The sequence below is a fragment of the Electrophorus electricus genome, chromosome 26, assembly GCF_013358815.1.
Source record: "Electrophorus electricus isolate fEleEle1 chromosome 26, fEleEle1.pri, whole genome shotgun sequence".
NCBI classification, from domain to species: Eukaryota; Metazoa; Chordata; class Actinopteri; order Gymnotiformes; family Gymnotidae; genus Electrophorus; species Electrophorus electricus.
This window is the reverse complement of record NC_049560.1, coordinates 7,463,705-7,490,280: the sequence shown is the minus strand read 5'-3', so window position 1 is coordinate 7,490,280 and position 26,576 is coordinate 7,463,705. Positions and strand designations below refer to the sequence as shown.

Genomic DNA, 26,576 nt, shown 5'->3' with positions numbered 1-26,576 from the left:
CACTGATTAGCCTAATAAAGTGGACTGTGAGTGCAGTGGTAGGGAGAGGTTTCTAGAAAAATGGCTGGTACGTGTATCTAGGATACACACTAGGAAAGTTTACTTGAGTGCAAATATAAATCTTTTATTTTTATAAGATCAGATTAAGGTAGCAAACCATTTTCAGATTCAGTGGAGTCCTGAGATATGCTATGATATGGTTTAATGCATAACACCCCATGGAAAATAAGCCAAAACAACTGCTCATTTAAGAAGCAGCAGGAGAAAGGATGGAGAAATTCCGAAGCAGAGGTGTTCTGCTCTCATCCGAGTGAGAGAGGCCATCGGAGACAGCGAGGAAAAAATCCGTTCATTACACAATCATACTTCAGTGCTTTTCTTAACCAAGTGTAAAACAGAAGGGACTTGCGTTGGGTGGAACAATCTCCCTGCTGCTTATGAGGGTCTGCCGTACTACATAAAAACACTCTGTACTGCTGGAGCAGAACTTTTTCTCAAGGCCCTTAAGGAATTTGGGATCAAAAATTACATGTCCATCACATTTTCTTAGGCTTTTGATGAGGACTTTGACCTACTTACTTTTGAATGAAGTGCTTTATAAAGGCTTTATACAACAACGCTCTTAACTTCACAAAAGCTATGTTGAAACCAAAGCCCAGAGCTCAGCTACAGGCAGCTAAAATCTTAAAAGCCCTTTGGATTCATGGACATGTAATGCCCGTATGTGATACCAAAAGATGTATATATATGATATACGTGGTGACAAAAGACAATTGTGAGACTGAGGAAGCCCCTTGCCTTATGTTTACATGTTACGAAACACACCTCCCTCATTTTGGATCGGGCTAACGGCAGATATAGAGCACGCAAGTTCCACGCAAGAGCAGTGAAGGGGGTTCTGGCAGAACGGTTTGTCAATTGCAGTCGATTTCTTACCCCCTTTTCAATATGATCTCACCTGGATACATTCCCCTCCTCCCCCGACTGCTAAAAGCAAATTAATTTCCACTACTGTCACTGCAATCTTCAGGACTAAACGAAAGTAAATAAAAGCAGATCATCTTGGCACTGGCCAAGGCAAGGCCGAGTCTCAGCTTCATTAAGCGCTTTAGCTGCAACACATTTACTCCTTTTGTGCTTTTTTTTTTGGGGGGGGGGGGGGGTTGTGATAGAGATATTTGCAGTTTAACTCCACAAAGAGTAGTGGGTAAAGGTGTACTGATTTTCGATAAGCATGCTCGAGGACAATTTAGAACAAAATTTTGTTTGGTTAGACAAATCTCATGGCATCCATCATAAGACCATATTATTTTATTTGAAACAATTGTATAAAAGATGAACCAATCAATTACATACCACCACTTCCCTTCACATACGGCTTAAATAACTGAAGTGATGCACAGTGGCTCCGACACCCAGCTGAGTTCGTTTGCTCCATCTGATCAGTTTGTTATATGCAGTAAAACAGAAGATACAGGGCCAAAAGGATAAAAAAACAAACAAAATCTTCAACCCCTGTAAAGCGTTTAAATAAACCACAGTGCAGATGTGCAAATATTCACGCCATTTTCCTAAACAGTTCTCTCCCCTGCAATACCAGCCCTGGCTTTCTATGTGATCAGTTATCCATGTTCTCAGGAAGCATCTTGATTTGGTCACTTCCCCAAACCCTCCATCAGACAGCTACACTTCCTGTGGTATTCTGTGATTGGGAGTTGTAGCTAGAGGGTTCAGACAAATCAGCAGGACAGAAGAACTCTGCACTGCTGCGTTACTGTAATCAGCACTCCACATTTCTTTCTGGCATTTGAATTTCCGTAGACCGCCATAAGCCATCAGTACATGGCCAGCTCGCACAGCGTAGCTCCCTTCTCTCCTCGTTGGAGTATCCAGATAAAAGTTTTAGCTCAACGGCTTCAGAACAAATGTTTTAATTATTTAATGAAAACAGTACAGAATACATAGAGGAATTTTTTTTTCCTTCTACCCAGCAGATTAAACACTAGCTCCTGCCTTCCTCTAACTTCCTCCTCATGTTGCACATGCTCAGTGTTGCCCCACAGATCTGAGGAGATGACCCGGAGCACAACGTGCACCAAAGACTAATCACACGGCCTGTGCGAGAGCACGGGAGCTGTTGGAACTGAACACGAGAGGAGGCGCTTGCTCTTATCAGCACTCTCCTCTCTCTGCAACGAGATTCAGACATTTCAGATCTCCTTCGCGGGGCCTAAGAGAGTTAAGAAGATAAAGATCGAGTGTTCGGAACAGAACCCCTGCTGAATGCCAATGATTTTTCTTTCCATTTGAAAGGCCCTAATTTTATTTCACTGTTGCTGATGCTTTTTTCAAATGAGATTCAGGTGTCCCTTGCATTGCTTCCGGAGGAGACACCAGACTCCGGAAGGATGCCGGCACAGGTCATGGATAGGGCACCTCAGCGGCAAGTGGAACAGGAAGAATGGCTCAGCACCACTTGCCAGGACCATCCATTTTCTGGCAAACACACTGCAATGCAAAGGAAGATGTTCACTCATTAGGTCCAGTGCGGTAAACTGCAGCAAACCTGGACCCAATCAAGGCTGAGATCAAAGGCCTGCTTGGTGGAAGACCCAGCACAAACAATTACAGGTGAAAAGCCAGATGGTTCAACTCTATTCTTTTCATTTGAAGCAATGGTGCTTATTCTCAAAGAGAACTTCAACAAATGGAGCATGATGGACATTGGAGAAGGTCTGGGAACAAAAGAGGTAGATGGATAGAAAGATAAAACTTTATTGATCCTGGTGGGAAATTACAGATTAAAATGAGGATTAAAACTATAGATTAATTTGGTGCAAACGGCACCCTTTAGAATGAAGACTGGAAGCACATAAATGGCCAAATGATTATTCTGGTACCATTAACTGATTCTGTGCCACTATGGGGTTTTTTTTGTTTGTTTTTTTTGCTGTGTTTCAATGTGAACAATTATACTGTACATTTTAACAGAACTCTCCCCATTAACAAAATTGAGATTATACTCTTAACACTAATGTAAAAAAAGAAATGTAAAGAAAAGAAAAGAATGTTTTAGGTGCAAACAGTCAGCCAAGTACCTCAGTATGGCACAGGTCAAGAGGTCATTGTTGGGAAGCTTTTCTAAAAAAAGGTACAGAGGTGGGATGCTTAGAGTGATTGTGATACTACGGTAGTAGCATATTAAACCAATGACTACAAAACAAATCAAAACAAAACAACCCTGCACTATACAAAAGCAGATGCAGTTTGAGTATTTAAAAAAACACCACTGCTTCATCACCAAGTAGTGATTTTCATACTGTGTGTGAAAGAATAATTACAGTCCATGTAACATCCACAGAGATTCACTGTTTATCAAGGTACAGCTCGTCTCTGGTATAACAGACCACCTCATGACGATTCTTCTAATTAGGCTTGGTAAGGAGCTGTGTGGAGAACTCGTACAGGTCTTTGTTGATCTTTTTCAGGGTCCTCACCTCTTCCTCCAATTCTGATACACGCACCTTAGAATTCTCTCCATCACCGAACACACTCTGAGCATGAGAGAGAAGGGGGGGGAGGAAGTGAGAAAGTTAATTTGAGATATCTTAAGGCTAGATTCCGCACGACTTAAGTCTTCCATCATTTCCAAAGAATTATTTCTTTCAAATTCCATCAGTACCAATCAGTACCACACTAGTACTGTGAAGGAGCAGAAGTGAGTAAGGATTTGCATTCTTCAAGCATGAATCATGCCTGGCGTCATGTTGGAGAGGTCGTTTGTAGTTCAAAGCAAAGTGGGCTAATGTGAAAATAAAGAGTACTTTTCCCACAGGGGTGGGGAACATGGGGGGGGGGGGGGGTACTGGGTCCACCAACTCGAGCACCATACATTCTTGATGAGGTCATCAAATCCCATTTTAAAACATCCCTAATCTGTCTGGGGAGATACCGACGTCTCCCATTGTGAAGAATTCCGCAGCGCAGGCACATGGTGGATGACAACCGCGCACATTTCCTGCAGATTAAGGAAGAGAGGGAGGGGGAAGTGTTTGGAAAACCCTCTCTCTCTTGCTGTTAACTTTTTTTTTATTTTGAGTAATTTATTTACCCATTTCCTCCAAATAAACACAGCGATTTTGGGCTACAGGATTCGCTCCCCTCGAGGCTGAGTGCTACTAATCCACTTAGCAGCACTTCCAGGCTTTGGACAGTGGGGTGGTCTGGCCATCCGTGGAAAAAGAGCCCACCATGAGCCCAGCAGGGCCCGAGCAGTGAAGCGTTTCTGGAGTCAGCAGCATGTTTTTCAGCATGCCAGAGAACGTGTCTGCAGGTCAGCGAAAGGGGGCTGGTATGAATCGTCTACACGCTAGACTTATGCATGCAGAGGTCAAACAGAATAATTAGCATTTCAAGTTTTGTAATAGTAACATTAAAGACAGTCAATTTAAAGCATTAAGCTTTTTGACCTTAGGGGTTCCATTTTATCACCCTATAATCCTCATATAGTAAGCAGGTTGAATTTGAAAATCGTCATCCGAAAAGGCGTCGGGAGACGCATGTGCATTTGGAAAATGAATTTTCATGGTGCAGTACAAGAAATACTATGCTCCATTTTTCAGTGTCTTCTATATTCTCTTGGCAACAGCTGTCAGAGCATCTGTTTGAAACAATCACAAATAAGCAGGGAAGAGCCTCGGGGCTGGAGTTCCTGATTTGCATACATTTCCTCTAACTGAATATCCAAGTGTTATTCACTATATGCCCAAGGATGCTTGGTAAAGCACTGTAAGAATATAAATCAATGCAGATGGCACAGTACACAGTATTGGATTTGAGTCTCAACACATCCAGGGTCACCCATGTTGGAAAAGTCTTAGACCCCCTGGGTACTCAGGGTCAGGGTGACCGCAATTGTACTGGGAGGTGGTCAGCAAAAACAAATAAAGGATGAGAGGGGGGGACGATTATGGAACACTGAGTAGCGCACTGCAGCTCTGAGGCGAGGCTGCCTCAAGTGTGACTTTGCTGTTCTGGCTCACCTTGTCCGTGACGGCACACATGAGAGAATGGAGACGATCCCTCTTCTCCAAGTAGGTCTCATCAGAGTCCTGAGAATAATCGCAACAAAACAGGGGCAAAACAGGGCAAAAATACCTGCACGTTAATCAATCAACGGCCATTTCTCATTAAAATACACCGAAACTCCACAACACAAAGAACTTAAATGAGTGAGTCACTCTGCGCTGAACATGCATACATGCATTGAGGTTGGATGAACCCTGTCAGTGGGCTAAGCATGTAGTGAGCAGGTTCAGCTGTGGAACAGGGCTGGTGCCTCGGAGCCGACAGCGAGCAAGCAAACTGATTACGATTCCTATAAAAGCTTCTGGATGATTATAAGGACTGACAATGCCATTACCAATAAGGCCTTTTTAATAGGCCTGTGGAGGCACTGCAATTGCCCGAGTGCGATCTGCGAGGTGTCCACCCACACGCACCAGGATTTGCAGCTTTAAACCTTCATGTTCCCTGCGTGGGAGTCGGCACTCATTTAACAGCACGGTCAATAAAGCATGTGCCAACAGAGGACGCATCGCAACGGAGGCCTGCACACACGGCGCTCAGCGGTCTAGCATGCCAGGCCCCGCACAGCCAGTTCCAGCATGGTGAGCTCCTCACAGGAGTGGAGTATGCTGCTCATTAGCCCTGATGATGGCAAGTTATCTGGACAGCAAAGGTTTGCGTTCAAATAATCGAACAAAGTGTGCGAACACTGCACCCTGAACGTGCAGTTCGACAACCTCACTCGGTCACTCCCATCTTGAAAAAGGTAACAACTTTCCTATCCTTAAGCACCGTTATTTGCTTGTACCCCTAGTCAGTCACGAGCATTTTTCCTCCCGGAGGTTCTCCTCCTTCTCCCTGACCCCGTCTGGAGGCGCTCAACCGGGCCACTAATGGGCTTTCCACACTGCTCCTTCCCAGGAGTCGAAGTGCGGCGGGCAGTCACGCGGCTCACACAGAAACAAATAATGGAGACAATTACGAAGGAAATTAATTTGGATTTTTAGTGGGGCTGCATTTGCACGCTCTGTGGCACTCTGATGACAGAGGGTGATGTTTGGTGCAGTGTCTGGCCTGCTGTGCCTGCACTGGTAATAGTACCAATTCACTTAGCTAATCATTTGTTTTAGGCTCCCTATGGCCAAACAGAAGTGTGTAAAAAAACAAAAAACAAGCTCATTTTGGAAAGTTGACAGCATATTCCCAGGATCTGAGATATTAGCCTTAAAGTAAAAGTGACAGAGACAGAAGAAGGGCGCAAACAAAAACAAACGAAGACAGCAATAGTACGTAAATCCTTAAACTGAAGAAAGCAAGCCCAGGAGAGATGGGACATAAACAGTGTAAATACTGAAAGCAAAACTGGCTGGAAGAGTTAAAGGGAGAGTTAAAGGAAAGAAACATCCAGCAGGTGGTAGACAGTCAGCAGACCCTGCCTAACCACTTTATTTATGAACACATAATTGATTTTGACATTGCAGGGATTACGGATGGGTCACAAACAGCTGCTTCTTAACAATACTGCAACATTTATCTTACTTTCATGTCCTGGCAGTGCAGGGAAAACACCAGCGTATGCAGTGCGCACGCGCACGCACCAAAATGGTCACTGCGCAAATGAGCCGCTCGTAATGACTACTCCCCAAAACCAGAAACAGCGCCATTAAAAATCCTCCCAAACGAGACTATGGTTTGTGAGCTAGCCTCGATCTCTACAGCCTTGAGAGAGAAGTGGCGAGGAAACTTCCCTCATCCCATCTATAAACTGCTGCTGCTAAGCTGCTCAGCAAGATTATTGAGTTCTCTGTCAAAACGCCTGCAGCAGTGCTTCACTGAGCAGGCGGCAAGTGATCGGGTGACTATACCTGGCCGCGAGTGCCCAGCCTGAGGCAAGCACCGCCGGTTGCAACACCCTCGCCCTGCTCCGATGGGTTCAGGTGGCGGCTGAAGCGCGGGAGAGTGATGCCTGGTCGACTGTCCGGGAGGAACATGTTGGCAGGAGCCGGGACGATGACAGCGTTGGTTACCTGACCTGCCAGCAACAAAAGAGAAAACACATTTAGTCCCATGTGGTACTTTTCAACGCAATTGAACTGGATTCCCATGTCTCCCTCCCCCCATTCCCATCACTAAACACTAGCCCGTGATAGTGGGTGTGTCAAGGGCGAGGCGAAGGAGCTCATAAGAGCTGCTGGGTGGTGCTCTGCTGATGGACGTCTGCTTGTTTTCTACTTACAAAAAGACAACACTGAGTTTTTCCCCAAAACAGAACCAAACAAAACATGCTTATCTGTGTCTGCATCTCTGCAGAGACCATACTGGCAAAGAGATTGAATTGTAAAAATAGTGCTAGATGTTGTTTTGTTTCCATTCCTATATGGATAAAGAGAAAGAGAATAAACACAGGAGAAAGTTGGAGATGGGTGAGAGGAGGAAAAAAAACCCATTGCAACAGGGAGTTATGGCCCACAATTAAGAGGATATACCAGGAAAGGACGAACACAAAGCGATGCCCTTCAAATTTTAGAACACTTACAAATGCTCAAATGATTTTTGACTACTGAACTAAAGTCTGCCCCCCTTTTATATTTTCCCATTACAGCCTGCCTTAAACATATGAGACCAATATAATTGAAATTGCCCATCTGTCCAACTAGATAAAAACATCTTTCTCTGATATTGGCTGTTGGAAAAGGCTCCCCCCCCCCCACCTCCTCAAAGGGACAGGACAATATATCCTGCTCTCTCGGTACACAGAGCACAGAGATCAGAGGAGATTAATCAACGAAATTCCATTGAGATTCTGGCACAGACAGTTTCTTTAAAGAGATTTCATGGCCAAGTTCTAAAACAGGCATCGAAAGCGATTTTCTGCACACACTCACGCAGACTGAATGAAACAGCTGCGACCCGCCAAAGTTACACCGCACCTTCAGCAGGTGCCCGAAACCCTGTGCTTGTCTCTGCATTAGTCTGTAGCAATGTCAGTTAAGTCAGTGAGACTTTGGTAATAAATCACTTCATCACTGAGACAATTTTATACTGTACTTGTCATTTACAACTCTCTGACCACATACACATATATTATGTAGTAAACATTTCGGTGTAGTATGCAAGGTTTCCAGAGAAATAGTACATTTCAGAAAGAGGTCCTTCATGAGCCCTGCATATCTGCACATGACCGGCAGACTGTGCCGAGTTGATTTCTTAAGGCATGAAGCATCAAAAAAGCAAAACTGGTTCACATGCGGAGCATCCATCACAGAGTGTGCTCAAGCCATGCCAATGGTTCAGAAAAAGTCACAGTATAACATTCAAAAGATAACTCACAGTTCATAAATTATGCATGTATGCACCCAAGTGGTCCAATTTAAAAAAAAAAAAAAAGCACAAAATCAAATCTCAAAGCACATCAAGTATTGGCTGCTACTCATATCTAGTTCTTGATGGCAGATGAAAACCCCATGACCCCACATATGGCTCTGCACTGTTGTGTAGCATTGGCATTTATCCATTTAGGATTTTGGCCAAAATCCTTGCGTTTAACACACAAGATAAATCATGCAAAAAGACCATCAGTTCAGATGTACTGTCAAAGGTAATCCATAATATATTACAGAAATATATTAATCCGTTTTGTAAAATCTACTTAGTGTGCTTTTGTTTGGGTCAGTTATCAACCCCTGTACTACATATTGCAGTTAATTCCCTTGTCCACAATAAAAGGATGACAAAACTGATTCTTTCTTCAAGCTGTGGTCCGTGTCAATGACTGACAACTGATGTAAAAATTCCTCGGATTGTACCAACCAACAATACGATATTACTGTTGTCTTATGCTCCGCAAACACTGCATCAAGCAATATTAAAAACCACACACAATGGCATTTCTTACACTTTCATAACTTTAAAAGACTTATGTCCTGTGATATATTTGGAATGTTTTCAGTATGTATTGTACCCATGTACAGTGCCAGCACCTGAAAATCTAATTAAATCATAAGCCTACCTTACATGGTCAGTAAAACACTTTAAGAGTCCACACAACATTGGTGGCTCATTTTACCGTGAAAGGGGAAAATCCCTCAGTCAGAAGAGATGGAATGCAAATTAGATTTCACTTATGAACTGTAAGTGTGTCCAATCTGGCCAAACTGATTCTGTTTAAGATAAACAGGTGAACAGTAGTGAAGTTTGGAAGGTACCTTTGGAAAAATTCCTATTGTACAGTTCTGGAGAGAAAAACCGTGAATCCATCTTAAACATCAATTTTTTGATCTGCACAGCAGCAATGGTTTCCAGAAGTCATTCTATTAGCATTAATTTATTCCACAGTCCTCTCCTAACACAATCATCTCTAAAATTGCTACCACCACCACCACAACAACTTTCCAGAAGTCATTCTATTAGCATTTCATTTATTTTACACAGTCCTTTCCTAAGACAAATCTTCTTTACCACCACCACCACCACCACCCTTTGATGCACCAGATTGAAACTACAAATTCTTGGTTCGAACAGATTGGTTTATAAAATAGCTTATGGCATGAAAATGACATCATTCCCCCAAAAACTACTAGGGCTTATCTAAAGGCCGCTCTTTCACACCTCCAAGGAAACGCAAGAATTTCAACACAGAGCAACTCATGCCAGAGGCAAATGAAAGCCACCAAAAAAAACAAAAAACAAACACACAGCCAAGCTCTGCTACATCAGCCGTGTTACCAAAAGAAGGAAAGAAGCACTTTCACTTACATCAGTTGAGAGAAACTCTAGATGATGTAATTCTTCAGTCATGGTTGGAAAAGTGTATTAAAAAAAACAAAAAAAAACACAAACAAAAAAAAAAAAACACACAAACACACACACACACACACACACACCACAAACAACCCAAATACCACCAATCTGAAAAACACACCACACACAGGGGATTTCAACTACAGTTGTAATGAGGTGACATTTTTTAGAATGAAAATAGCCTAACAACTATGATGGACTGCAAACGTATAGAATAATAGTACAGCTGACACAGTAAGGACACAATATACGTGACACTTTAAAGCAGTAATGCAATCCTTTTAACTGACCACCTCTCCAGTTCCGTCATAATTAACTTTAGGTGCTTGGTGAGGATGCACCCATTTTTAAAACAATTTCTAGCCAAAAGGCATATTTTCATGCTTAGGATTCATCTACTTGAGGACACAACCCATTTTTAATATGCCATTTCCTGCCAAACTGCACATTAGAAATGTCTCGCTGATGTTAGTGTTGCTACTACTGTCAATATGATGTTCTTTCAAAAATGTACAAAGCTGCTTCCCTAGCATAAATTTCAGGGACGAGTGATTTCCTTTAAGGCTTATTTGACGCCAGGCCATCCTCTCTGAGCACATCCTTTAAAAGGTTCCACTTCAGCCATCAATGCAGCAAGACATACTGATTCCCTGTCAAAAGACTTGCAAACCTGTGAACTGAAATCTCGCATGCACTCATAGCCAAGTGCACTCCTGATCATTGATGAGCTCCAACATTGCAAGCTTAGTCCAAGGGATTTTAGCAGCGAGTGGAAGAGATGTGTGAGGGAGAAGACTAATGGACTGGGTTAGAAGGTATACAGGAAGTGGAGGCTGCCCCCCTGTAATTTAGAAGGTCTAAACTCAATTACAGGTCACAAGGCCTAGATTGCCGCACAATTGCTAAAAAAAAAAAAAGAAAGAAACCTGAGAACATGCTGCAAAGAGTAGAAATTAAGAGGGTACATGTGAAGGCCTAGTAGCATTATCATCAAACTCAACTGCTTGGATCGTGATAAATATGCAGGATTGTGCTTTATAAAAATGAAGTGCACCGGCAGCCTGAAAACGGACTTGCCTTGAAACGATGCAAGCACGGTACGTTGGATTGCCTTCTTTAAAAGGGACTGGGGGGCCCAAACAGGCATCAAGTCTAGAGACAGAATTTGGCATGTGGGATAATCGGCCCTGCAGTGGGCAAGCACTTCAAATATTCCCCCCCCCCCCCCCATCAGGCTTGGTGATCGACGAAGCTTTGGTCTGGGCCGTGCACTCTAATCCTTCCTCAGCATAGAGAGCTTCATGCCAGACCTATTTCACGCCAAAGGAAGGTACAAACTAAAGAATAAGAGCATGAGGGCATTGATTTAATGTGAGGGAACTTGGAGATGATTGGCTGAGAGGAGCTATTTGCAACGATGAAGGTTTTCTTGAGAGGCTTGTGCTGCTCAATTGCGATGATCTATTATCTAGGGAGCAGATCCAAAAGCATGAAAACGTGGGCAGAGAGTCAGTTTGACGGCTTGTATTCCAGTGCAAAGTCATCGTTACTTTCTTTTCCTTGTGGAACATAAGGTCTTGGTGACATCACGAGCCATCTTCTTCAGCTCCTCCCTTTGCCCTTTCCCAATCGAACGGAATCTTCCTTAATGCAGCATCTCCATGTCTGCTTAGGTCGCCCTCAGCACCTCTTGCCATAGGGATTCCACTGTAAGGGTTACCTGGCTTTAATTTTCCTTAGCATACAGCCTATCCATCGCCACTGTCTTTCTAGGATTTGGTATTTGACTGTCCTTTGTCCAAACATCTCCCATAGTTTGGAATTTTCCCACTCTTTCAAACATGATATCCACACACACACACACACACACACACACACACACACACACACACACACACACACACACACACACACACACACACACACACACACACACACACACACACACACACACACACACACACACACACACACACACACACACACACACACACACACACACACACACACACACACACACACACACACACACACACACACACACACACACACACACACACACACACACACACACACACACACACACCATGTCTATGATCCATACAGCAAGACCAATTTTACCTTTGAGTTAAATAAATATCTATTTTTTGGTCTTGGTATATGCATATGGTATATGCAAAAAAAAAAAGTCACACTAATATTTCGTTGGACCGTGTTTAGCTTTGATTATGGCACACATTCGCTGTGGCATCATTTCCACAAGCTTCAGCAATGTCACAACATTTATTTCTGTCCAGAGTTGCATTAAATATTTCCCCCAAGATCTTGTATTGATGATGGGAGATTTGGACCACCGTGCAAAGTCTTCTCCAGCACATCCCAAAGATTCTCAATGGTCTGGACTCTGTGGTGGCCAATCCATGTGTGAAAATGATGCCTCATTCTCCCTGAATCACTCTTTCACAATTTGAGCCCAATGAATCCTGGCATTGTCGTCTTGGAATATGCCCGTGCCATCAGGGAAGAAAAAAATCCATTGATGGAATAACCTGGTCGTTCGGTATGTTCAGGTAGTCAGCTGACCTCATTCTTTGGGCACATAATGCCAAATCATAGCACCCCACAGGCTTGTATAGCAGGCACTAGGCATGATGGGTGCATCACTTCAGCCGCCTCTCTTCTTATGCGCCCTGATGCCCTGATGTTCCCATCACTCTGGGACAGGGTAAATCTGGACTCATCAGACCACATCACCTTCTTCCATTGCTCCAGAGTACAATCTTTATGCTGCCTAGCAAATTGAAGCCGTTTTTGCCGGTTAGCCTCACCGACAAGTGATTTTCTTAAGGCTACACAGCTGTTTAGCCCCAATCCCTTTGAGTCCCCTTCACATTGTGCGTGTGGAAATGCTCTTACTTTCACTATTAAACATATCCCTGAGTTCTACTGTTTTTCTATGATTTGATTTCACCACACGTTTAAGTGATCGCCGATCACAATCATTCAAGATTTTTTTCTGACCACATTCCTTCCTCGAAGTTGGTGTTTCCCCACTGCCCCACTTTTTAATAATATGTTGGGCAGTTCTTAACCCAATTTTAGTAGTTTCAGCAATCTCCTTAGATGTTTTCTCTGCTTGATGCATGCCAATAATTTGACCCTTCTGAAACAGATTAACATCTTTTCCACGACCACAGGATGTGTCTTTCAACATGGTTGTTTTAACAAATGAGAAGCTACTCACTGCATCAGTTAGGGTTAAATAACTTGTTGCCAGCTGAAACAATCACACATGCAGTAATTATCCAATGAGAGGCTCTTACCTATTTGCTTAGTTAAATCCAGGCGGTGACCCTTTTTTTTGGCCAGGCAGTGCATGCATGTGGATTTTTCATTTAAGTTTTAGATGGACAAAAGGAATGTTGTGCTATCTTCAATATTTTTACTTGTTCCTGCCTTTTCACTGACCATTCAGAAAAATTGACTGTCTCTGTAATATCACCATCTTTATACCACCATCTGATCTTTAATCATTCAATCATTCAGTTTTCTGGTTGTTTATTTTAAAGATCAATTCTCTTCCCAGTCTCCTTCAAGACACTGATCTTGTCTTGCATGTCCTGTAGACTGCAGGACAATATGGTCAAGGCACCAGCAAATCCAGGTCCTCCAGTTGTGTCAGGGTCCATTGGATTCCTTTCCTTGAAGAGACAATATGCTTCCTTTGTGACTGTCTAACACAAGGTGGAAAAGGAGGAGAGAACAGACGTTGATTGGTTCTAGCTGTGATTTCGAATTCTTCAGAAAGCCTAACATTATGAACTATTTGAACCAATATGAACTCTTGGTAGAGATTTTTGATGATATTGATCATCTTTTTTGATGCCTCATAATGTGTCAGAGTACTCCAAATTGCTTCTCTGTCTATGCTGTTGAAGGCCTTCTCAAAGTCTACACAGAAATGGGACTGCCATTCAATAGTTTGTTCAATGACATTCTGTAGCATTGTGATCTAGTCCACATGAGATCCTTATCTAAAGCCTGCCTCTTCCTTTCATAATCTATGTTCTCATGCTTCTTTTATTCTGTCCGATTTTACTCGGGACAGAAAGAAGAGTGATTCCTCACTATTTTTCACAATGTGACATCAGCATTTCTTGGTATCTTGATAGAAAACGCCCCTACAGAATGAAGAAAAGCCTGACGTCCAAATTTTGTTAAAAAAATGTATGAAGTTGTTCTATAATGTCTGGGCCTCCTTCCTTGAGTATTTCCAGTGGAACGTTATCTAGGCCAGCCTCAATTTAAGTGCATGAGAAATCTTTTGTCATTTCCTCCGTTAGTAATATGTAATATTTCTTCTGCAGTTAGGCTAGGTGGATTTTTTGGTGCAAGTCCATTTTACACTTCTGGGAAATATTCTTTCCATCTTGAGTTGGTCATCTACTGAAGAGGGAAGTTTCTCTCATATTAGTTTGTTTCTCTCATATTAGTACACTGGAATTAGTTTTTCTGCCAATTGTTTTGTATAATTACTCGAGTCCGTTTCTGGCTAATTATTCTGCCATCTTGTTCTAAAATTTTCATTTATCTTCGCTAAGCATTTTTGCAATGTTGTTTGCAGCTGCATTATGAGATTTTGTGTCCATTTGTGCTTCCCAGTTTGGGGCTGGTTTGTTGCTGGTTTTGCGCTTCACTAATCCAATCTTTTTTTTTTGGGGGGGGGGGTTGCGGCTTCTAATATTTCTTCACAATGTTATAATGATTTCCTTAATGCTTTCCCATGTCTTGTCTGTATTATCTTCTGTTAATATAGATTCTAGTGTTTACATTCTAGTGTGTACATTCAATTCATTGATGTCAAATTTAGTTCTTACTTGACCTTAAAATGTTCCTATTTTTTATTATTAGCTCAGGCACAACTAGCCAACCCAACGTCTGCTCTTATGTCTTGGAGTGCGCGTCTTCATTTTTGGGATATGGTCATTTGGTTTTCTGTTTTGTCTAAGATCCACCCTCCTGAGACTTTTGTGGCACTTTTTGTGTGCCTAAAACCAGATCGTTGAATGCGCGCACACACATGGGGAAGAAGAAGGAAAAAAAAAAAAAGGCAAAAGGTTACCCATTTTCCTTCATGTCACCAAGTCCATGTTATTCCCATCTCTCTGCCTGTGTTGTTTTTCTCCTACGAGTATCAGTATCTCTCCTTTTGTGGATTTTGTATAACGTGTCAGAGGTGGTTGCAAGTCTGGGCTTTTGGAGCGAGAGTCGTAAGGGCATAGCATAATATTTATATTTTTGAATCTGGATAGGAACTTTGCTTTTATTACACATTCCAATACTGGTTCTTATTTCAAGAAACTTTGCGAGGCGTCTTGGGTTAATAAGAGTCACGCTCCATTTTCATGTGCATCCTTATTCTCCTTTCCAGAAAAGAGCAGGTTTCTCCTGTTTGAAACCCAGGCTTACCGAACATTTTCTAATGTAGTTCACAGATTCCCATTATCTAGTTTGTAGTTGGGTCATTTCTGTGGCTACTGATGCACATCTATTAGGCTCTAGGAGTGTCCTAATGTTACAGGGACCCAAGCTAAAAGGTGTTCTCAATTAGCATAAATTCTCTTTTAATCAGTTTGAGTAGGGTTGTCTGCTTTGCAAGATCTGCTGACTTCATTAGTCTCCTTTATGGAGCACTACTTTCACCTCTGGCTGTGCTTTGTGGTGCATTTTCCTAGGTTTCTTCAACATGTTTCTTTTTTACATGGATATGTTGTTAGGCTAATCGCACAACCTCGTGCCTAGAGGAAGGGGTGCATGTGCTAGCTTGGCCTACCCTGCCGGGAGCACCACGCTCTGGCTGGCAAAGCTCTATGGGTCATCGAGGTACACAAACTGTTGCACCACGTCAAGGTGCATGCACCAGGTAACAATCACTGCAAAGCGTTGGAGGTTAGATATCATTTCATGGGTTAGGTGCACAGTGACTAAAGCATCACAGAGCAATTCAGGTCAGAGTACAGTAAAAATACAGTCAAAACAAGAATAGAAAGCTCAGCGTAGCTACACACTGAAATTGCATGAAACAGGAACCTAAAAAAGGAAGCTTTCAGTGCGTAGGCAGGCACACACACAGTTATTAGAAACACCTAAACTTACTACATTCACTGGGCAGTTCATTAGGTACACATGTACAATTACAGACAGACACAATGTATCAGCCTACCTTGATCACAGTCTTGACTAATGTGATCCAAGTAACAGTAGTCCTGTAGTCAGAAAATGATCACTGAGGAAGACCTGGAGAACGGCCAAGACTATCTGCACATGGCTACAGATGGGCCCTGGGTTAGGACTACACAGGGCGTTTCTACTAAATAAACGTTTTTAATAAAGTCGGATGGTGAGCGTATAATCTACTTAAGACAACTTCTAGGGAGGACACACTTTTGGAGGTCATCTACTCCATTTCAACCAAGCAGTCATGTGTTCCCTTCAGTGACAGTCTGAAATATCCATTTTTTTCTTAAAATGGAAGAAAAAAAAAAATGGAAGAAAAAAAAAGTATATTTAAAAAATAAAAATTACACTGTACCCATGCATTATTTATTCCTCAAATGGCAAATTAACAACTAAGATCAATGCAACTTTTTAAATAATAAATGTGACCTTATTAATATTTTTTAAAAGATATTCTAAGGTTGTTTTAGCTACTAGCCATTTCAACAATGCAGAATGCCTATTCATGAAAACAACTATATAAAAAAAGAGCAACTACATGCTCTAGATAATTAAGGACTGAGAATCAAAGCCCTTGGGTGTGCATATGTATGCCATAGCATTTTATGACATTCAGCAGTTTGGATTTGGCTGATTCATCATTTTTTAATATAAAAAAGTGAACATAAATGCACCACTAAATGTTTAATAATAAAGCTGAACTATTCATAACCCCCCCCCCCCCCCCCCCCCCCCAAAAAAAAACCCCATCAGTCTCTGCATACAGTGGTCCGAATGTCTGCTTCGTGTTACAACAAACACTGGGATGAGATTTAATATCTGAAGAACCAAAATACGACCAAACTTCTGTTAAGTCTTCCAGCTGACAGGGGAACTGAATAATGCATTTGCTTCGCAGGAAATCTTAACAACAATCTGGTGTTCAGAGCGTGAGAGATGAGAGTCAAAATGAACCAAGTCCATGTCTGAGCTTTGGCTAGCTAAGCAAACAGGTTGCCGTTTCATTCAACAGTGAATAAACATAATCGCAGATAAAAAAAAAAGTTGAGGACCTCGTCAATAATTAAAAGCAAGGAGAAGGGCAGCAGCCCATCTATTACGAGGTAAGGATTTTCAATATGACCTCAGTATGACTGATTACGTCCCCTCTTGTTCCAAGGATGCACGTTAGCGTCGGTAGACGAGGGGCTAAAAACACACCTGGGTTCAATAATGGCTAAACATTTCAGATGCGGAAGTCGCGGTTTTGCGTTGGACGCGAGTGGCCTGGTGTATTATTTATCCCTCGTTGTGGGCGATCAGTGCCGGCTAACTCTCTCTCACTCAATTACGGCGATCGATCCGGTGCAAGATGGCTCCTACCACTGGAATCACACTAATGGCTTGGGCCACTCCAAGCCCAACGCACACTCAAATTGCGTGCGTTGCCGATCAATGTTGCAGAAACACGGCGTTACGGAATGACGGCGGGATCCGCCAGGGAACGGAATCGGGCCCGCCGCTAGGCTCTGCCAACACACTGCAGACAGAGCCCCCTTGCCACAAATTACTCTAAGAAGGGGAGGGGTAAGTAAAAAAGCTCCCCACGTGTCCAACTCCTACGGCGATGCGAAAAGCTCCCGCCGGCTCGTGCAGAACTCCAGATGTCCGAAGGCCATTCAGCTGCAATCCCGCGCCGATCAGCGCGACGCATTTCCAAACGCATTTCCATTCCGGTTACGCAGCTACCGCTGCACAACAATATGGCGTTCATTTAGGGGAGATTTCTTTAAGGACACAATGAAATGCTTCAGGTAGCTGTAGGAGACATGCTGAAATGAAGTTCCGCATATCCCAGCTGTTCAATGATTTTTTGGACTTGATCCGGTTTCCATGTGGAATAAGACGCGAGCTGGAAAAACTAAATCAAAATTGGACCCATTCTCAATACAACCCAAATTGCTGTGGTCCAGGCACATTTGTTTGCCATTAGCTTCAAATCATATGCCATGGGTATTCTCTGACAGAAACAAAATAATTAAAGACCAAGATATATAGGTCAAGCAATTTTATCCTACAGTAACAAAAAAAAAAAAAAAAAAAAAAGGATGCAGTGTAGCACTCTTAGCCACCACTTTTGTTTGTCTGAATCACAAACAGTCCAAAAACATGAACATACTGGAGAATATTTAAAACGCAGAATGCCAGTGCTGCCAGTACTCAGCGCAGGCCATGGGCACGAATACGGCTGAGCCCAGACGTACCACGCAGAGTTCTTTAAGACTGCTCCCAATTTAAAGTTCCTGGCATCAGATACAGCAGCTCCAATCTGAGGAGAGGATGAGAGGAGAACTGCTCTGACATCTCCATTAAGCTCCAGGCTATACCTGAGCCTCTGCCACCGTCTCCTCCAGCCCTGGCTGCTGCAGAAAGTCAGTCCAGGTGCAAGAATTAGACAGGCTGTACCTAAGATGGCAGGCAGCTGTAATTAAAGTGTGTGTGTGTGTGTGTGTGTGTGTGTGTGTGGTGGTCAACGATGCAGGCATTCTCCACTACCGTCATCGAGTCAGCTTCTGCAGTGTCCATAAATGCTGCTGACAGCCACTGTGGTCTTTTTTTTTTTTTTTTCCTGTCTCACCAAGGGGGTAGATGACCATCATGACTTCAGCGTAACTGGATTGATATTTGCAGTTATGGTACATTGTGTGGTATTTCTGGAAGGTTTTGTGTTATGACTAATTTACAAATAAGGTACTGCATCAAAAACAAAAGCATGCGCAGGAGAAAGGCCAATGATGAGAAACACGCAGGCCAGCGAGCTGCTCCCAGTATCAGCCAAGCCAACAGGGAAGATTCATTCTGCAACGTTTACTTTTTTAGTTTCTCACTGCAGCCAACAGCTGTGTTATAGCTGCAATAAATAAATAAAAATGTACACTTTGCCTTTTAAAAAGGAGGCCAGTTGAAAAGACCCTGACCCCTTTCCAGAACATTCTCTTAAAGAATGCAAAAGGGCCTTTTCACCCTTGTTCCAAAACAAAACGGAAACTCTCTATTCAGGAGAGAAAAGGTACAAGTCATGGTTTCCAATACAGTGATACAAAACTGCCTTATGACTGCAGGGTGCAAGTCGGGCAAATCTCACACGCTAGCTGCTTTCCCATCACTTCATCTGTGACAGCACTGTAAGACAGTTGTACAAGAGCACATTTCAAAACTGAATCTAAACACTGCTCCATATTTCAACAAGCTAAAAACGAGGGGAGGAGAAAAAAAAAACAAAAAAAAACAGCTTTCCAACTGATGGCACCCTGACAACTCCTGTTCTCATTAACGACGTGAATTGAGACGTGCTGAAAACTCAGCTGTTGGCGTGCTCATTGGAGTCGGACACGCTGCGTCGCCGCCCACGTGCCCAGCTGTGCATGCCTTAATGAATCTTGCTAGAAGGGGATGGGAGGTGGGATCAAGGGGACTGGTGGTGTCTGGGGAAGAAGTGTGAAACTGGGTTTAAATTGCCTTCATGATCAAGTGCCACAAGAATGTCATCAGTAACCCCAGCCTGCCCACTGAGACCGAGCACGGGGCCGGGACGGGGTACCTGTGGCACTTCCTCTCCGGCTTAATTACTACCTGCTTAGCATGTCGGGTGCTTCAGAGTTTTTGGCGTTCAGGAAGACAACATACTGCTTGGGGTCTTTAAATAATTGGGCTAAACAAAAAGTAGCATCTGAGAACCAATAATTGTAGTAGTAATAACTCTCTCCGTATGTACAGAACGTTTATGGACATCGTCAATATTTACGAGAGAACCAGCAGTGTAGTATACAGTGGGACTGTTGAGATTTAGGTAGCTGAATGACAGTGCAGGTTATTAATACAAACCCATAAAGTTCTTGAAGGTTTAAATCCCAGCAGGAATCTCATAAAAGACTCACTGCCAAATGCGCTGTTCAAGCCATGAGCCAGGAATGCATGACATACAGCAAAGCCACTACTTTAGCATCACTCACTAGTCCTTAATGCCACAAAGCTGTTTACTTTTCTAGTCTTTAATACATTACAAACAGTTCAATTTACAGCATCTCTCTACTTGGCTTGTACATAGCATTTCTGGTACTGTCTTTAAGGCTCATTAATTTTAAATGACTGATTGGCTAACTGATTCCTCTGTGAAGGAGGCTACCACTGTGGGCCATTAAAAAAGGCCATATACAAAAAAAACAAACAAAAAAAACAACAACTTTACCACTGGCACGATGCCTTAATTTCCTCATTTTCTCCAATCAAAAGATATGAACAGGAAAACTGCACTGTAGGGGTGTTTTACAGCGTCTGTTTGGCACCTGTCAAACTTGGGGGTGGGGGGGGGGTGTCTTATTGCAGACCAAACACAGCAGGGAGACATCTGCCATCCACGCGGTGCCGTCAGAGTCTCTGCTCTTAATCATTCCAAGGCTGAAGGGTGACCAGAATCAGGCTAACAGGAGGGCCTGCAAGGCAAAGGTGCCCCTTGCGACTGCTGCTCTTAGTGGCTTTAAATGTAAAAAACCAAAGAAAAAAAGCATTTGGCAACCATTTACAATCATCTGCCAATGTGATCTAAAGTGTGATCACAACCACCACCATTTTATTTAACAGATGACATGATTACACTGTTGAATGTTTACTGATTGGTATAAACAGTCCAGGTAATTTCTGCAGAAACTGTGTGACCCTATAGCGCTTAACTTTCACATGTGGGATTGACCTGTCCCAATATGTAGAAGTCAGGCAATTTTGGGTCAAATGCTACAGAACTGGGCTGGGTTCCCAAAAGCATCTTACCACAAAGGTAATTATTAAATGGTAGAGTGACTATGACATTGAAAACTCACTCTACCAATGAAGATGATCTTAAGACTAAGAACTGTTTGGGTATGGGGCCATGTTCAATAAAGATATGGCCCTTAAAATCAACCATGCATGACACCATCATTATGACTTTGTCGCAATCAAGTAACCCAAACCTCCGGAAATAACCAATGTGGGTTACATCAAGGATGACATTTTAGGAGCCTTCCGTTTAGAAATCCTGAAAAATCCCATTGCATTGATGCCTCGCAAGGGTCCACCACCTTTCTTCTCAGTGTCATTCTGCCCAGCAAAAGCAGCCCCAAGACTCCACTTGCTGGCGAGCCCAGGAAGCGAGACAGCGCTGTACCCTGCAACATTAGCCGCTCACAGGCTCAGGAGTGCTGCGTGGACATCATGGAAGGGTGGGAGGAGTGGGTGGGGCCCAGCACTCACCTTTGTGGTGGATGCAGCGGATGCACTGTTTGCTCTGGACGTCCCACAGCCGGACCGTCTCGTCGTGGGAGCCCGACAGTAGAAGTGTTCCATCCATGGATACAGACAGGCACGTCACCAAGTTCCTGTACAGCACACGGCAGAGATTTACAGCCCGGACGAGGACATGCGGCCCACAGCACGCCTGGCACGGGCGAGCACGCCACCCCCCTGTGACCGCTGCAGAACCATCCTCCTTCCCTTCATCGCACGACTGCACTCAGCTCCGCGACGGCCCTAATGCACATGCTTGATTGCAAAATTTCATCAATGCTCTCTGGCTCTGCTCTCACGCAGCAGACTAAATAAAAACTGCTCGCACATGTAAACAATGTGATACTGCAGCAGGAATACCAAACATTTCAAGCCTCAAATCGCTCCTGCACCGTACTGTGGACTCTGAAGCTGCTCTGAAGCAGCTGCTGCTGTCTGGAGGCTGCCTCTGTGCATCTTTTGTGTGTTGCCCAAAGGCCTGCGGCACATGCCGCCATTGGTGGTGCCATGCGCCATGCGGAGGGCTGCGATTAGAGTTCCTGACTGTGCTAGCCACACCTGCATCAAACGCTTAGTTACGCGCCGGCAGCCAGGATCTGGACCAAAGCCACAGCAGGAGTGGGGGGGGCACGGCAGCCTCCCCCGTGCCGGGCGCTTGAAGCCCGGCACACCGCCCCCCCGACTCTTCCCACCTTACCTGTGGCCTTTGAAGACCTGGTTCCCTTCTCCATCTGACTGGAAAGTCTTATCCCGACTTACGGCCTGCCAATAAGGAAAGGAAGCAAAGTAGTGAGAAAGAACGGAAAAGGTGATCTTTATTATAAGGCAAAAGGTTAAAGGCTCCAAGAACAGGCTCACCAGTAAGGTATTGTTTCTAACGTGTTCTTCCTTTGAGCATCCAAGTTAAATTAATCGTTCTGGGACATAATCGTATCTTAAATGGATCAATTTAATCACAATAGACACATGGGTAGTTCGGAGTTCCTCTGGTTCTTTACCTGGACATCTGCCACTGCCTTAGATCATTACATCACTCAGTTAAACATGACGAGAGGAGATGGGAATATTGGCTGCATGCAGTCAAAACACACCTATTTCATATTCATATATTCAAGCTTACAACTCCTTTCAGCACACAGACTTGGGACTGGCAAGGGAAAGAAACATGCATAAATTAGGGAAAGGGAATCAGAGCGGGAAAGTGTTTTAATTCCAAAGCATAGGATAGAGTATACACCAAAGAGGACCTGTGTGAAAGGCGAGCGAGTAAGCGGGAGGAGGCAACTATAATTAATCCAATCCCAACAGGGCGGGTGGGCAGGCAGGCCGGGGGGGGGGGGGGGGGGGGGGGGGGGGTTGTTAACAGGTTAAAATGATGCACTAAAAGACAAAATCAAGGCTGCCCAAGCCATTAGCTACAAAAATTGGATGTCTTTCTATTGCAGGAGGTCTTTGACAGGATTAAATCCACTCCTCTACTGCTGCCCCCAGGCTGGGACCAAGAGCTTTCAATCTCTCAGACCATCTTCATATGCCTGAAATTCTATGCAGGTCATTCTTTGACTGAACATCCCAAGGCCCGGGCGTCCGGCCAGGCAGTGTAGAGCGCACACATCATAGCAGTGTCCTGCTTAGGGGCTCAGCTCCGGAGCGGACACCCCAGCAGGCAGTTGAGGGGGGGTTCATGCGGTCATTGGCAGAATAGCAATGAAGGAAGGGAAAAAAAAAAAAAAAAAAAAAAAAAAAAAATACATCTTCATCAATGATGCAACTCCACCGTTGGCTATTGGGGAGGGGCAGCTCTGGGAACAGTCAGCTGTTCTGAGTCTCAGCAGAAGAGACAGGTGAAGGTGAAACTGCATTTAAGTACAAGGCGATAACACTTAAAGAAGTCAAATAAGAGGCAGATCATAGACAAGGAGCAGGACCCACAAATCTACCGCTATACAGTACAGATGCAGCTGTGATCATATGATCAGGTAATAGGCAAGATGAAGGAAGCAGTTTCATTGACTCCCAGTAATTCCTGAAGCAATAGGACACCCATTAAAACAGCAGGCCGGCTAAAGCCACATACAAGCGTGCCAGAGTTGCTTATTGCAGAATTTTGGGGTTTTGAAGGAACCGAGGTCCAGTATTACAGAATGATTTCCCAGAAGCAAGAAAAGAAAACAAAAAAAAGTATGCAAACACAAGGAACTATTTTCAACTCTCATTACTCTCCTCAAAGAAGGTATACGTAAATAATTGAGCCTCTAAGGACGCGTAAAAGGGATGTGAATTAATCGGAGAGGTTTTGCAAAACCTTTAAAGGCAAGCTTAAGAGATGTGGATAATAAACAAGTCAGTAAATTCTGCCATCTAATAAGCCTGGCTTTGATTCCAGAGAGCACCACTGTGGAATGAGAAACTAGGTCCTGTTACCAGAGTCAGAAAACCCTCTGCATGCCACCAACAACCCAATGCTACTCTGATTAATGCTCCTCCAATGATAAATGGATGGAGCATGATGGGTATAACACACACTTAATTCAACACCAATTTAAATTTTAAAAATAACACACCCAGCTAAATTTTTTTCTCCAGCTTTTGATAAATGGTGCACTATTGTCCCAAATTAACTGAATTGTTAGCACCAACAGTATTAAGTATCAAACCAGCTATCTACCAAATGATCTGTCCTAAACAAATACTCTTGGCCACTATAATAGCTTATGACCGCATTTATTTATTTATTTCTGTTTTTGGATTTTCCCCCCCCACACATCTCCCAAATTTTGTCCCATTCAGTCCAATTCCCACCCAACAGGTAATGCTGCCTTCAAGTCCTCCTGGGAAATACTGCTTACTAGTTCTGAGGTCGTAATTATGACGATTCAAGTGGTTTTTGTTCAAGGGAAACTGCGCACCATGAGAAAACGTATACTTCTACTTTGTTTTGGATGCTGTATATACATAAACACAAAAGAATTTAAAATAATCTGTGAACAAGGCAACACTGTTCTTCTGATTAGCTTTGTTGCCATTCCTCATCAACATAATTGCAAGTTGCGCACATGTACACAAGCTTGAACTGTATAGTTAACATGCAAAATTACAGCTAATAAGCTTAACACAATGTCTATTGTAGGAGCAGCATCCATATGGGCAGCCACCAAGACATTTTGTTACTAACATGTCCCCAACTCAGAAAGTCAGGCCTTATCGAAAAATCAGAGTTTCCCACTACTTTGCTACATTGTGGTGGCGTTCATGTGCGCTCATCTTGTAACGTCTCACCATCACATGACAGCTGCCAGTCAGGGAGGGTGAGGGCTGTCGCATGCTTCCTATAAGGCAAACGAGGCCAATCACTGCATCTTTTCAAGCTGTGGCTCAAGCACAAACAATTTTGCTCTCTTGGGCTCCCGGCCACAGATGACTGTGGCATCACTGGGGATCAAACTTGCGACTTCCCAGTGATGACGCTTTTCTGTTGCACCACTCATGAGCTGACAGGGCTAATCTTGACTGCTGTTTCCAGGCATTCACACATGGTAGGACCACCCACACTGCAATGCCCCTCCCACTGTGTGAGGACTGCTGGGTTTGTAGAAGGTCAGGGCTGAAACTTTTTCCACATTCAGGTCATATTACATTATGCTGCATCACTCACTCACTCGCTCACTCACTCACAGAGACAGAGAGAACATTCAAACTAACAGGTATGAATGAGGGATCCTGCATTTGTAATGACCTTGCGGTATCAAGGCAACAAATCAGGTCGACTTTGGCTAGTGCAAGCGGAGATGACCACACTATAACGTAACCTACAGCAGACAGCACTGCTCCTCAAATCCAAATGGATCTTCTCATCTGAGAAGATCTTTAATATGATCTTTCTCTGAAAAAGTGACGCAGGTCGAGGCCACACCATTGTACTCTGTGCCACACCGTTGTACTGTGGGCCGTTTTGCCCAAACTCTAATCTGACATGAATCTCATCACACCTGACTGGGAGGTAAACAAAACAAAACCCAACTTCCACCGAGCTCTTCTACAGGCCTGCCCCACCCACCCCACAGCCCAGTCCATCACGTGCCGCCAGGGGGTCGATCTAGAGGAGCCATCAGCTTAAGTACTGCTGGTTTCCTGTAACAAACCAGACAGCAGCCAAGACTATGGCGAGGAAGATGAGTCCACGAGAAAGCCGAACGAGGAACGTGGATTTGAGGACGGTTGTCCTGACAGGATATATGCGCGTGCAGCGAAACGCGGCGAAGCGGCGATTAAGCCGAGGAGGTTGGCTGCGCTCGGAGGATGGAGGTGGAGACGAACCCCACCACGATCCCTGGTAGCACAACAACCCACACAGCTTTAGGTGAGATTTAAGAGACTTCATCTTGCTGGTTCTCGTTATCCCACCAGCAGTGCTACAGGGCTTCAGTTATATATTTATATATTTAAATATAACGTGCTGATGGTATCCCGGCTCATGGAGAATGCTGAAGTAATGAGGAAACCCATCTTACCGTGCTGCATAGGGACACCTGAAAGATACTTCCATCACTTCCTCCACAGAACAGGAAGTATTCGCAGGGGTCAAGGGTCACCGACATAATGCTGACATCAAAGAGGACTGACAGAAGCATCTCTCCAGAGGAAATTTCCCATAGCTGTAAGAACACACACACAAGGAAAGGCATGGTGATGTTTTCAGGTGCATGATACCATCTTTTCTACTTTAACATTTGATGTACTTATACAATAAATAAAATGACCTGCTGCCATTTTTTCATTTTATTGGCAAAGCTGATTGTGGCAAAGAGCGCAACGCTGGTGTAGTGATTGAGTTTGTCAGTGGTAGAAAAGAAATATAAATCCACCCAAAACAACAAACCATCCCAACTTCCACATATATACCAGGGAGGAAACCCCACATTCCTCCCCTCTCACAGCACTAAGAGCACTGGACTGTAACGGTGAGGACCATAAAAATCCGTCTGCTCAGCATCTGACAGTTCTGCTCCAGCTTTCAAATTAATGACTTGCCAGAACAAATTATTTAGGGGCGATAATACATTTGCCAAAAAGTTGATGCCTTGAGCCAATACAATATAGCCTTAGAAGAAACTGCTGAGCAAGGAGTTTTAAAACCCTACATGAGGAAGGGGACTTCTCTCGCAGAGGTC

The 26,576-nt window shown here is 43.6% G+C and overlaps 1 protein-coding gene across 1 annotated transcript in view; it reads right to left on the bottom strand.

Moving 5' to 3' along the window:
• Positions 1-2,751: 2,751 nt before the first annotated feature.
• wdr18 (WD repeat domain 18) overlaps positions 2,752-26,576 on the bottom strand; it is a 34,395-nt gene continuing 10,570 nt past the window's right edge. Inside the window, exons 5-10 of the mRNA XM_035523305.1 lie at positions 25,917-26,060; positions 22,103-22,167; positions 21,373-21,497; positions 6,933-7,099; positions 5,043-5,111; positions 2,752-3,554 (exon numbers count right to left, since the gene is read on the bottom strand). Of these exons, the coding sequence (XP_035379198.1) occupies positions 3,426-3,554; positions 5,043-5,111; positions 6,933-7,099; positions 21,373-21,497; positions 22,103-22,167; positions 25,917-26,060 (699 nt within the window). The 3' untranslated portion in view covers positions 2,752-3,425. The remainder of the gene's footprint in view (positions 3,555-5,042; positions 5,112-6,932; positions 7,100-21,372; positions 21,498-22,102; positions 22,168-25,916; positions 26,061-26,576) is intronic.